Source organism: Micropterus dolomieu, linkage group LG22 (assembly GCF_021292245.1).
Source record: "Micropterus dolomieu isolate WLL.071019.BEF.003 ecotype Adirondacks linkage group LG22, ASM2129224v1, whole genome shotgun sequence".
NCBI classification, from domain to species: Eukaryota; Metazoa; Chordata; class Actinopteri; order Centrarchiformes; family Centrarchidae; genus Micropterus; species Micropterus dolomieu.
In genome coordinates this window covers 7,138,635-7,152,408 of record NC_060171.1, presented here as the reverse complement: position 1 = coordinate 7,152,408, position 13,774 = coordinate 7,138,635, and the positions used below count along the sequence as shown (strand labels likewise).

General features: G+C 38.3%; 2 protein-coding genes across 4 annotated transcripts in view; one reads left to right on the top strand and one right to left on the bottom strand.

Annotated features, from left to right (window-relative positions):
- The window catches only part of akip1 (A kinase (PRKA) interacting protein 1), a 4,671-nt gene extending 2,671 nt beyond the window's left edge, over window positions 1-2,000 (top strand). For 2 of the 3 annotated variants that reach the window (XM_046036890.1, XM_046036891.1), the window contains exons 3-5: window positions 376-450; window positions 535-675; window positions 1,560-2,000. In XM_046036890.1, coding sequence (XP_045892846.1) covers window positions 376-450; window positions 535-675; window positions 1,560-1,709 — 366 coding nt within the window. In that variant the 3' untranslated portion in view covers window positions 1,710-2,000. The remainder of the gene's footprint in view (window positions 1-375; window positions 451-534; window positions 676-1,559) is intronic. The other variant, XM_046036892.1, reaches the window with a different exon arrangement.
- An 8,344-nt stretch (window positions 2,001-10,344) lies between these two features.
- LOC123961468 (nuclear receptor-interacting protein 3-like) lies at window positions 10,345-13,682 on the bottom strand. Its single transcript, XM_046036888.1, has 7 exons — window positions 13,409-13,682; window positions 12,444-12,617; window positions 12,179-12,261; window positions 11,957-12,096; window positions 11,808-11,860; window positions 11,505-11,593; window positions 10,345-11,072 (listed from the first exon to the last, which is right to left on the bottom strand). Exons 1-7 carry the CDS (start codon window positions 13,574-13,576, stop codon window positions 11,048-11,050), a joined length of 732 nt encoding a protein of 243 aa, XP_045892844.1. The 5' UTR covers window positions 13,577-13,682; the 3' UTR covers window positions 10,345-11,047.
- Between the last annotated feature and the right edge of the window lie 92 nt (window positions 13,683-13,774).

Genomic DNA, 13,774 nt, shown 5'->3' with positions numbered 1-13,774 from the left:
AGAGCGTTTGCTGTCAGGGCCCCGAGGCTCTGGAACAGCCTGCCCGAGGAAATCAGGTCGGCTGAGTCAGTGAACTCTTTTAAGTCCCTTCTTAAAACATACTTTTATAGGAGAGCTTTTCCCGATCTTATTTGACTTTATTTTATCCCTTTTATTTTATTGTATTTTACTAATTTTATATTAAATTTTCATGCTCTTATCTTTTTTTGTATTATTCTTTACACTTGTTAAAGCACTTTGTAACTTGTTTTTGAAAAGTGCTCTACAAATAAGGATTATTATTATTATTATTATTATTATTATTATTATTACTCATTTGCTGTGGCTCATTTCTGCTCATCTTCTCTCAGTTCTCATGCTCTTGTCCTTTTCCAGAGAACACACACAGAGCTTGATGACGTCTTTGCAACCATCGCACAGTTCATGGAACAAACAACCTATCAGTGCAAGGTCAGTGATTATTAACCTGCCTGGACGCCTATGCTTTTAGCAACAGACCTGGAGATTAAAATGTGAATATTCTCTGTGCTGCAGAGGTTTTATGAGTCTGACTGTTGCACTGAGCCCACTGACACTGAGAGGAGTCATGTGTCCAGGTTTCACAGACGATCAGCTGCTGGGATGACAACACCTGCACTGTCAACCAGAAAACATGTAAGGGCTCCATACAGCAAAGTAAAGTAACTTTTTGTTTGACTCATATACAGCTTTCATCTGTCAAAAGTGATTGTTGATCAGTAGGAAGCAGACAAGCTCTTAAAAACAGACTCAAATGAACAGATCTCTGTCAGTTTAACAGTTTGTGTTATAAAACAGTTGCCCATAACTAAAATTGACATCCTGTTGGAATAGTGTTAATCTTTTTAGAATTATTTTGGACCTCCAAGCCCGGAAAAAAAATTTTGGGATGTTATTACATAATATTCAAAGTTCTTTACCGCTTTTGCTCTGCACCATGGGTTGGAGAAAAAACTTGTGTGCATTAAATGACTGCGTATGGTCTTTAAGAGCTGTTTGGACTTAATTATACAGAACAGCAAACCATAACAAGCTGCAAAAAGATGGCAAGTAAAACAATATTTAGTGCAGCGCTAAAGATATAGTTTATATTAAAGTTAGACTGATGAGGTTCATGAAGTGTGTTGCAAAAAAATGTTTGGATTATCCAATTAAATAAAACTAATATTCAATTAAATCTAAAATACGACACCAAAAATACCGCAGTTGACTGTGATAGGCTACACCTATCAATAATGCATTCAAAAACATAAAATGCCCTTAAATGAAGTAGTGAGTGTCACAACCACCCAGACGGACATCAACAGAAGTGAAATAAATGAGTTCAATACATCTAGTAGAAATATTTTTATCCAGTTTGTATTTTGTGCTTTTTTAATTGAATCTTATGCGACCGCTGATTTTTTTTGGAGCCTCTGTTTGCTTTCAAGTGAACTTAACAGTGCTTCCACGTGAGCTTTACATCCCAGCTGTGTTGGTTGCTGCTTGAGAAAAAAAAGTAAAATAAAATCTTTTTTAAATTCAAGTCTCATTCTTCTCAGGGCCGTGTGTCGGCGGCAGGTGAAGATTTCTACATTGAGCTTTCACCAGGGACGTACGCTATCACTGCCAGCATGCCGGAGTCACAGCAGCAGACTCAACTGGTCAGCATCAAAGCTGGAGAGAGTATCAACCTCACCTTTGATCTCTGACACCTCACCCTTAAACCTCAATAACAAAACTGAGCAATGTTAAGGCTGTTTGTGTGTTTATTGCGTGTTTTTACACTGATTTTACAAGTTTACATTGGTGTACATATTTAGCTATGAACATTTTAATTTGCTGCATATTGAGAAGCCATATTGTTACTGCATTTTACTTGAGTATATTTTTATGAAGATTGTATGTCCAAACTTTGCCCTATAGAACATCATGTAATGCACAATATTTTGCCTGCACTAATGCCGCACCAGTGTATTAAAATAAAGTATTTTTTAAATCAGTTTCTTGCTTGTTTATTCCAACTTTATATAGGTATATGGTGAGGTTTTATCTCTACACACACAGACGTATTAAGTGTAAGCAGAAGTAGCATTGTTGCCAGAGAAAGGCTTCAGTCCCATTGGTGGTCGAGGTTTGAATAAGGTCGTTCCAAAAACATCTCTGATGTTTGCTCTTCTTCCTTTAGCACCTGCAAGCGACTGAAACAGAGAGCTGTGATTGGGCGAGGAGCTGATCTGTGGGACAGAGGAGCTAAACCTTACAGGTTGTGATGTCCTCTTTGGCACTGCATTCCCTGCAGATAAATACAGAAATATATCAACATGACTTGATCTTATGGGAGTTGATGCTCTGTTACTTAGCATCCAACTGACTTAGCTGCAGTTTCGAACAGGTTACAACTAAACCGGAACTGGACCCGTTTGCTTGGTCAAAAGGAGCACATGTTCAGCTAAAATGCAGCTAAACCAGGTGTCTAATATGGCCACTGCTGGTGTGTCGGAGAATCTTGACCACAGGTAGCACACTGTGAATAGGCATGTCTGATGGCTTACCAGCATATACTGAGGCAGTGCAATTATCATTATCTGTTATGCTGTGCTGTTTCTGGTTATTGTGATCTGCATCCTGTTCTGCAATGTTTCCACTATTCATATTTCCACATAGTTGGATAATTAGTCAATACCAGTGATGTGTGAACAATTATTGAGATTAACAGTAATTTGAGGGCTTGATGCAACACTGATAATGACTTTAGTTCCAGTAATGAATCACATTAAGTGAGACACTATTTCCCTGCTAAGTTTCTCCCTATCTGAAAACCATATCTTGAGAGAACACCTCTACTTTGCATTTGTCACAGTTGACGAAAGTTTTTTTTTAAACCTTTCATGCTACATTCAACTTACTATAAAAGGTCATGTCTGTTTGGAAGAATAGCACCCTCTTCCGGTTGTGGTGTAAAACTAGTCATGATTGTTAAATGGTGAAAGGACTGTACGTTTATAGCGCTTTTCTACTTCATGCATGGACCCTTAACAGACAAAGCGCTTTACAATTTGCCTCTCATTCACCCATTCACACACACTCGTACCAATGACAGTGATGTAGCTCTTGACAATGATCCCTTTATAAAATTTTAAGTTAAATCTAATGTCTCAAACTCATCGTTGCGGTGAGCCATGGATGTTTATCGAGCATTTGGGTAGTTGAGTTCTTAGGAGTTTCTGAAGTTAGGTTAGAAATGATACTGTAGATTGCATGTGCTTTATTTATTTGTAGTATTTATCTAGACAAATTGTTCAAATACATGTCTACTATTTGCTTAGTGTCTGGGCCTCTATATACAAGTTTCAAATAGCTTACCAGGGTGTCCCTTTTCACAAATCTGCCTTATTTCTTATGAATGTTTCGTGAATAAACTTAACTATATAAGACCAGACCACTTTAAGACCAGGATGTATGTTCCCACCTGGCTGTCTGTGTTGTGGCTCTGGCCCAGTTCGTCTCCAGTACTTCCATGGGGGACGCTGTTGTTTACTTCTCAGCTTCATTGCAGGAGGAAACATTGCTCTGGTCTCATCCTCAGAAAGAGATGAGGAGGAGGAGGTGGAGGAAAAGGGCACCTCACTTTTCCCCACATCTGTGTCTTTGAGGTCCACCTGTTTATCTTGCTCTGCCCTCTCAAATCCACCCATTCTTCCACAGCTTGACCTATAACTTGGTGGAAATGAGCCTGGCCAGTGACTTGTGACTGAACAGCAGGAAGAAGAAGACGGACACCGGTCGGTGCAGAACAGCCGGGGAGTGCAGGAGGAGCTGCGAGCACAAAGCCAGTTGCAGCAACGACTGGAGGCTGATGTTGGGATTTGGAGCTCCCTGACTATTCTGTCATGCTGGGAAGCTGAAATGGGCAAAACCAGGCCGCCAGGAACCAGTGACACACACCTGTTCCACATCAGCACCCGGAGGCATGTAACACCATCGACTGCAATGCCAAACAAGAGATAGAGTGATCTACTGAGAAAAATGATTTTAGAATTTTACATAAATTTAGTGCTAATCTGTGCTTTTTGTGGTAATTACAATCAAATAATAATAGTTAAACATTGTCTCCATTTATGTAGAACTATTAAAATTAAGATTAATAATAAAAGTAATTTCAACAAATGTGAAACCTAAAGGAAATGCAATTACTCAATTGCTTAAACACATTTCTTGAAATTATGCCTCTTTTTCTCAAAACTCTAAACACAAATCCACAACTTCTCACCCAATTCCTCTAACGTCCTATATTCAGGTCCAAATTTAAGCTCTCCAAACTTGCCCTCAGACAGGACACACAACACCCTCAAAAACACACACTACAACACAGTTTTACACACTGGTGAGATAAATTTAAAACAATACTAAAAAAAATTGTTATAAATAATGATGCTTGTGGTTCCCCCCTAAGAAATCTTTTCACATGATGAACACATCAAAAGAAATAACAAATGTACACATTTGCACACATTTTATTCCTTAGTGTACTGTACAGTCCAACACACCAAACAACTAATTATTCTGCCTCAGTATCCTGTCTTTGGTCTGGGACAGGCCAGAGATTCTTGTCTTCCACCTCCTCCTCCACCTCCCTCTACCTCCTCCTCCACCCTACTCCTGCTCGCCTCCTCATCCATCTCCTATCCCTTCCCCTATAACTCCTAAAATGTAGATATGCAGTTTGAAAAAAGTTTTTAAAAAATTAAAAATTAAAAACAAATTCTGTATCTATCAAAACTATTTCTATATGTGTCCAAATTTCTAAGAAAGTTGTACCTTTAACTGGAATTTTACATAAGAAGGTCATGGTATTAATCTTCTTAATCCACAACACGGCTGTAAAAATGTAAACACATACACTATTACCTCCAAAACAATCTCTACGTTGTGTGGCCATCACTCTCCCCGGACCGTATCTCTTCAGATCTGGCTCCCAAGGCGAAAGGACAGTATCACCAGGTACCAGACAATGTGTGCTAGCTCTTGTGTGGTTCAACATGTCGAGGGAGCAAACCAGCTGCCTCTGGGAGGAGGTCAACCCCAAAGCAGCGCCTCCTGAATGGTCAAAGTCTACAACCCAAACTCCTATGCGGCCCTGAGTTTTGACACAGGGAAAGACATGTGTCCTTTACGAGTCAGAATATGCAGCAGTCTGTAATGATTTGGACACATTCTTTGTTTAGTTGACTAGAGCACAATGGGATTTGAAATTGAATAATGACTACGAGATTGATGACTTTCAGTTTTAGCTTTAGCACGTTTACATCCACAACAGATGGACTGTGTAGAGGTATAACTTTAGGAGGCAAAGAGTATTAGTTAAACTACACTTAAATAAAGTCATTATACTAAATATTTGGTGTCAAATCTTTATACTTTTTTGCCACCCAAAATACCATGGATGCTTTGGCTGTAGATTTATTAGTGATGTGTGGCATTCTCCTAAAATTGGGTCACTAAGCATAAAAAATATATATATTTTGTTCATTCATACTTAATATGGATTTAAACACCCTTAAAGCCTCATGGTGATTTCAAATCCACTGTGCTGATGTAGAGATAGAAACTGTCCAAATACATGCCTGTATGATCATCTATATGTATATAAAGTATCCTCTCACCTGTATTTGCTGTATTAAAGTGCCCATGTAGTAGAGGCCATCCACCTCCCTCCTGGCAAGCACTCTGCATCCTGGGAAGAATTCTGGACTCAGGGTTTGATCAGACAGCATGTAGGAGGTAACCGGGCGGAAGGAATTACCCAGACTGCACCTGAGTGACCACGGGACGCCATGAAACAGCTGAAGAGTTACACATGTTCAGTGCAGGTATGTTATTTTATTTACAGCAACCTAGATGTACTAGCCTGCATGTAAGGTCAAATGCTAAATACATAAACATCATCTGCTACCTAGCAGATACTGTCTGCACTGCATTGATAAAATGTGCGACCATAGAAACCAACCTTAGCGGAGGCGTTGACATGCTGTGTGGGATGAAGACTGAAGAGGATGGACAGCAACACTTAACTGGAGTGATTGTTGGCACTGATGAGCGGTTCTCCGCAACACACAGTGGAACCACCTGACAACATGCATGGAAACACACAAACACAAACTCAGTCACAGCCGTGTCTGTTAGACCTTTGACCGCACAGTGAAGCCATTTTTATTGTAGATGGGATGTGTTGGGGTTAAGATTTTTGAACAAATCCATAGGTAATTTGTACATTTACAAATATGTCAAATTATCCTCTGAGATATAAATATTTCAGTAATAATGTTTTAGTTCAACTATTACTAAACAGTTTTTAATACATAGTAAGTATAGATCTCCTGTACCTCACTTGGGGTTTTCTTTTTATGGCACTTTCTACTTCTACTCCACTACATCTCAGAGGCAAATATTGTACTTTTTACTCCACTACATTTGTCTGACAGCTTTAGTTACTTCTCAGATTACTATTTTTCATACCCTTCCTGCCCAGCGAAAACCATGGATCTCCAAATTCAGTGATTTTGAATGTTAACATTTCTGATAATCTAACAAATTAAGTGTTCCTTTATGACTTGAGAAATTTCTCCTACTTCTTAAGCTAAAATAACCCCGCCCCCTTTGAATCAGTTGGAAAATGCATTGTCACAAAGCTGAACACACGGCTGTTTTTCTGAACTCATGAAAAGTAGACTTTTTAGAGATACATGGTTCTCACGGGACAGCGACGCTCTAAACTATGATTATCTTATAAAATATGATGCATTGCTGTAGATCAAACTACCCAGCAGCTTATAAAGTAGTTAAAATTAGCTCAACCTTAAACATCTACAGCAGTAAAATACACACTAATGCAGAAGTAATATGAATCCAGAAACATCATATAGTAAAACACCTACATGGACTGTTGTTTCTGCATACTAAGTACTTTTCATACTTTAAGTTAATTTCATAATATATAGACTATAAAGGTATTGTTACCTTTACTTAAGTAAGAATCAGAATACTTCCTCCATCATTCATTCTTTGAGTGTATTTTCTTGATATATTTCTCATGAGTATACTGAACTCCTCCCTGTCTAGTGAGGTCAGTGTGTATCAAAGTCTCTGATTGGCTGGAAGGCAAACCAAATAATAAAGCTCTACAAAACACATTCAAATATGGAAGTATAGATTCTCCCAGCACTCAAACCTATGTGGACTCATTATTTGAATGTGGAAGATGTTTAAAGCATGAGGATTTTTGTGGCACCTTACTTGGTGACAGATAAAGCCTACAGATTTTCTTGTAAGCACCAAGGGTGCAATTGTAGATTTCTCTATTTTACCTCTCTGAGAGGTACAAGAGGGTCAGAAAAGAGAAAATTTCTGTCTTGGGGTTCAATAGAGAGTATCAATATTAAAACAAACCACTTTTTGGTGGGGGGGTTTCAGCCATACCTTCTCCAGCTCTCCATTAAAACCCAAAGGAATCACATAACAACTCCCTCTTGTGGCCTGGGTCAGAAACTGCAGGTAGTCTCGAGTGACGCTGTCCAGGGGTCCACCTGAGTCCTGCAGGTAGAAGACGTTCATGGGCCTCCCAGCTGCCAGGGCAGGCAGGGCTGTCAGCACGGCCTCCGGCTTGTCGGGCAGCTCTGTGCAGAGCAGGTGGATGGCGTGACAGGCGGGGTCAGGGAACGCCATGCGCAGGGCAGCCAGGAGATCCCTGCCAGGGCTGCAGCTGATGGAGTGAATCCAGGACAGAGCCATGTACACTGTGTCAGGAGCACAGGGAAGCATGTGGTGGGACCAGCAGTTCAACTGCAAAGTAGAACAAGAAAATCAGTGACTTTAAGGAACAGCTGACTCGCAGGTGAAAAAACAGCAAATTGTTAAATAAATGGCATATAACACATTATAGGCTTTAATTTATATTGTATATATTAAAAAAATATTATATACATTAAAACACTGGACTTGAGTCACATGACTAAAACTTGAGTCAGACTCGAGTCATTAATCTGATGACTTTCGATTTGACTTGACAAAATCAAGACTTGACACTTGATCAGTGATTTCAAATAGACTTTAGCCTTTTCTCTTGGCTCAGAAATTACATGTGATTGAATGAAATAATTGTTATTATGTCACAGGAAAAACATATCAAGACTCACCTATTCAAATTTTGCTTTCAAAACGTAAATTTTCTGCGATAGTAGCCTAATAAATACAAATTTTAAAGAAGTGTTCTTTATTTCTGTAAATGTATTATAACAATTGTTTTACTGTTAAAATAGTTTTAAGTGTCTTAAATTTGGTGATGGGTGAATGATGACTTGTTTAGGATTCAAAACTTGGAAAAATTGGAACTTATCTGTCTGGACATGAGATTTCATTGGCAAGACTTTTTCCCACAAGGTATTTCAAGAACTAAAGGCTGGGTTTCATGAGATTTACAGTAGATGTTCATGTAGAGAAAGAATCCTATGTTTTGGTGAACCCATGAACTTTTTTATGGCAACACCATTAGGACAATATTTTTGTCTCAACATAGAAATCAGATGATTAAATTGCCTTGGAATCTTTATAATACTTCCCAGATGACAAACCCTCTCCTTCCTGGAAGCTCCTTGGCCTTTCCTTTTGTTCCAACCTAGGCCAAAATGTCAACCTTATGCAGTCATCCACCAAAAACAATAAATACTTTAATGACCCCAGAGCCAGCCTGTGGTGTCATTAACAGGGGAAATAATTCCCAGTACTGTCTTTAAGGATAAATAAATTGCTTATAATGAACATTACAACCTCTAGAGTGACCGTAGACATCTTTCCTTGTCTTCTGAGGTGTAATATCCTTTCTGTGTGCATTATGTCTGATGTTGGAGTTGTAATGTCATCCAACCTCACCTTGCCTGAGAATGTGATGATGTTGAAGAGAGAGTCCCTGAGCAAAGCTTTGTTCAGCAGGGTCTGAATCAGCAGTTGTTTCACTGACCCCAGAACAGGTCTCATGCTCTCTGAACTGTCCACGACAAAAGTGACGTTGCACTTCTGTTTGCCAAGAAACAACGGAATCAGCGCTGCCTCAGAAGCCACCGTCTGCCTGAAAGCCATCCCTGTGCCGCAATAATGTCAGGAAATTTTATTTTAAATTCAGTGGCTTTTGCATCATTTAATAGTTGAGAATAACTGGAAAAGAGAGAAAGACAGGGATAACGTGGAATGTTTAGGACTATTAAAAAATTTAATATGTTGCAATTTTACAAAACACAACAATGCTGAAAATATCTGCTTGTTTTGTACACATAACAATGAAAATGAAATTCACTTCCATGTGAACTTAAATGTGGGGTGCACTTACAGATTTAGCATTACATACAAATATATTTAATCTTTTCTCTTGAAACATGCTCACTTCCTTTAACAAAAAAGAAAAATTATTACAGCAAAAGGATATAAACTGGTTCATCTAAGTATCTAAATATGTTGCACATTGTAATCATTTTAATTTTGTCTTTATTAAAATGTGATTATCTACTTTAGTTATATAACTTTGTGCTGCTGTTATGATGTTCTTTTCCCCTAATATTGTTATGTTAAAACTTGTTTTACTATATTAAGCTCATTTCACATTTTTTTTGTTGAGTCTCTGTGAGAGCAAAAAACACTTTGCTATCAAATGTTTATCCACCAATACAAAACACTCTGCACACACATCTAGAACTTATCCTCCTTTGTCTGATAATAATAACAGGAAACTCAATTAATATTTTTACGTTTTGTAAAGGAAGCAGCTAAATAGATGACTCCTTTCTTGTACTTTGTCTTTGATCTGAAAGTTACACAGATAAAGTGAGTGGGAACTTTACCTGCAGTTTTCTGTTGTTCACAGTCAGCTGCAGAGGACAACTTCGCCTCACTGTTGATGCTGGTTTCCATGGAGAAATGTTCAAGTCCACGTAAGTCTTCTTCGTGGCCACTAGAGGGGCTGTTTGCCTGCCAATCAGCTGCAGGGGTAGTTACCAAACACTACTGTCATGGCACAGTTGCAATGGTACCATCAAAGTAGTTAATCAGCTGAGCAATTAAAGCTGCTCTCCATCCCTTCCTGAATATGCAGGGGTGAGAAATGACACTGATATCTGCAGGTGTCAGGATATTTCTTCTGTTTTACTTGTTACCAATAGTGTTAATTGTGTCACACTACCTTTGGCTGGCCCAGTTTCATAAATGGCTCTCATATAAAATAGCACAAGGGCTAGTTATGATATATTGTCCAAAGTGCTACATTTCCTTTTGAAAAATTATGCAAAATAACAGAAAATATTTCACATTTATTTGGGATTTTATTTGATATTCAGTGCTCTGCTTTGCTACAGTCCTGTGATAAAACATATCACAAGTATCACTATCATTTTGTAAACATGAAAAGGCAGTGACCTCAATGCAAATACATGTTTTGGATTATAGAAAATACATTTACAACATTATAAAATACAGTAGATAAACAGTTGTTCTGTGTGCAACAGATTGTGCTAAGCGAATCAGCCATACGTGAAATACAAACCCTCCAACCTTTGTTCTCCAAGGTTAATTTCCAGCTATAAATGTAGGATACTATGTCTGGCAGAACAGTACTAATTTGTAGGATACAAGAGCTATAAATCACAATTCTATCAGAATCTTAAAGTCTACAGCAAGTACTGTTCATAATTTGTTTTCTAGCTGCACAACATGTACTACTATAGTGACAGCTTGAACATGATCATACTTAGGCTACAAGAATGCTATTTATTGCCAGTGCTACATGAGGAGCAGCTGCTGGGTTAACTGCTGCTTTGATGTTAAAATGAGTGAAGTCAGTGTGGATTATCTGACACATGAATGCAACAAACAAACAGGCAGAGAGAAAGTGAGAATTTATGTGGTTAAAAAAATGTGAAGTTCCATGATGAGGCATCTAGTTGTAAGAGTAAATAATTCTATTGCTTTTGGTCACTGTGTGTGTTGGGGAGAAGGGAGGTCAGTATCATTGGTCATGGAAGTCAGAGGAGCTGAAAAGAAGAACAGAAGGAGCAGAAAGTGCTTGGTGAGATTCATTTGTAGAATATTTGGTTTTCACAACTTCACGAGTGTCCGTTGTCCAATAATTGTCTTTCTGCCGATGAATGTTACATTTTTTGATTCAAATAAATGTGTTTTGTAGGAACATTTCCAAATATAAATAATATAACGTGTTGCAACAGAAATGCACTTTGCACTGGTTTGCAGCATTTCTGATGATAAAAAGTTTACTTTCAACAGTGCACAACATGCAATGCCAGCTGATGATACTGTCTTTATATTTCAACCATTCTAAATATGTAGAATAAGTGTGATTGTGTGGAACTGAGGGTCTGTGTGTGAAGTATAATTCAGGGTATAGATGCCCTGAATTAGGACGTAATGGACATGCAATCTCAGCAAACAATGTAATACAATCTTACCTTTCATTGAATGGCTTTTTGGCAAACTGAACTTGCTCCCTCACCATTGTCCCAAACACCAACATCTGCTTGTCAGTGTCAATTACACACTGCAAGAAAAGATGATGTACCAACACATCACACATTTACTGTACATGTAGGTCACAACATGGCCTTTCCTCTGGCCAAATTTTTACTCATTTTGCTCCACTAGTGGTAAGGATCTAGTAATTATCAAAGTAATTATGTCTCTTAGTTACAGTAATCTAGAGCTTTGAATCTTCATTATTATATTTAAATGTTCCTCCTGGGAAGATGATTTACCTTGAGTGACTTTAATGTCTTGTTGCCTAGGGACATCAGTGGTCTGTTACTTTCTGCAAATAAATGTAATTGGTGAACAATAATGTTATAACATAATACTTAAAAGTGCCTATGTACTCTTTAATATCAGCTTTATTCTTCTTTCTTACCTACTACAGCAAAGGAGCACATTATTCTGAGTTTCCCAATGTTTAAGATGAGTTCTTTGATGTGTCCGTTAATACAAAACTTCCGCTGAAATGGAAAGCCACCCATCTCCGTTTTGTTCTCCTCAACCAGCTCTTTCAAACTTTGAGTGAGACAAAAAATTACTCACTGAATACAGAAAGTAGCCTGCTGTAAGTCAAATTGACAGATAATGAGCATCTCACCCTGATCTTTCCACAGTTACTGAGGACATCAGGTTCAGTTTGCAGCCGGTGTCAATCAGCACATTCACCTCCTGCCCTAAACACTGTAAACAAGGTGGAGAGGTTTCAAAAGCCTTGTTCTGAATTTTAAAAAAAATGTGTTTTACCAAGAATAAAGTACAGTATTCTGATTGGAGATACTTGTACATATATATGTCTTCCATTACTGATTATAAGTAATTGTAATGGAATCTATTGTTAAGCACCTGAACCAACTTCCACTCACATTGCAGGGCACATAAATGAAACCTTCCTCCTCTTCTTCTTCATCCTCATGTGAATTTAAATGGTCACGAGTCAGAAGGACCCCTCCATTGTTTGGCGTCACTCCACACATGTTTATCCGTCCGCGGGACATCTTGGCCTCCAGCAGGCGCTTCTGGAGAATGTGGTGTGGCTGCTGCAAAAAAAATAAAAACAATACAGTTACAAAACATGGCCAAGTTCTCTTCTCGTTCCTGTGAAGCTGGAGTTTTAAAAAAAACTATCCATTATCTGTAAAACGCTGACATGATGAACTTCAGAGACCTTCGGTGCCTACAAACATGTAGATAAATTGAAAAGATGTTGAAAGTTAATATGTAGGCTATACAACATAAGAACTAAATGACAGTTACAGGCAAACTGTATGGGCAACACTAATATAATAATAATAACAATAACAATAATAAAATAGTAACTAATTAATATTCAAGACACCATTTCTAGAAACTTAGACCCAATAAGCAAACAAAAGGGAGACTAACTTAATTTCATATGTTCACAGGTTTTTAAGGTTTTAATACTTTTTTAAAGAGGCAAAAAATAAATAAACATTTATTTTACTAAAAAAATAGCCTCTTGTCCACTGGCAATACCTAAGGTCGAATTCTCACTGTGGGAATTTATTTTTTAATAGTAAAAGTCTGGAAACATTTAGCTATAACCTACTTTTCCTTGAAACGCCCTTTTTAGACATCTTATTTTATTTGTATAGTGTATATTTTAAATAGGTTACCACTCCATGGACTACATTTTAAATAATGAAATAATACGTGTTCGTGGTAGATTAAGTAGCTCAAGTGACCCCCATCGTCATAACGTGGATTCGGTTGGCCATAGGCTATCACGATACAGCCTGTAAAGCATAAACCCAAAAATGTATAACATTTACTCTGTAGCCTAATGTAAGGCCTATAATAAGAGGCACACCCCCTGTTTAGATGTCCCGAGCTTCTTCAGTCCATCCAAAGGCAGCAGATCGGCTGAGTCTTTATGGAGAAACTGGATCGCCTGTTTCAGCCTCCTCTGCTGCCTTAGAGCCGCAGCATCCAGGACCCCCGAATCCCCCCTGTTCTCTGTCCGCATCCCTGTGAACATGTCGGCGGGTATATGAGTCAGACCGAGGCTGTGGGAGTCTGTCCACAACTGGGGCTAATAAGGAATCCCCGATGATGAGGTCAGGCTAATACAGAAGAGGAGACACCCCCATTGTCACAGGAGGTAGTCAAGTCACACGGCTGAACAACACGGCTTCTGGTCAAAACCTTCAAAATAAAAACTCTAATAAAAAAAAAT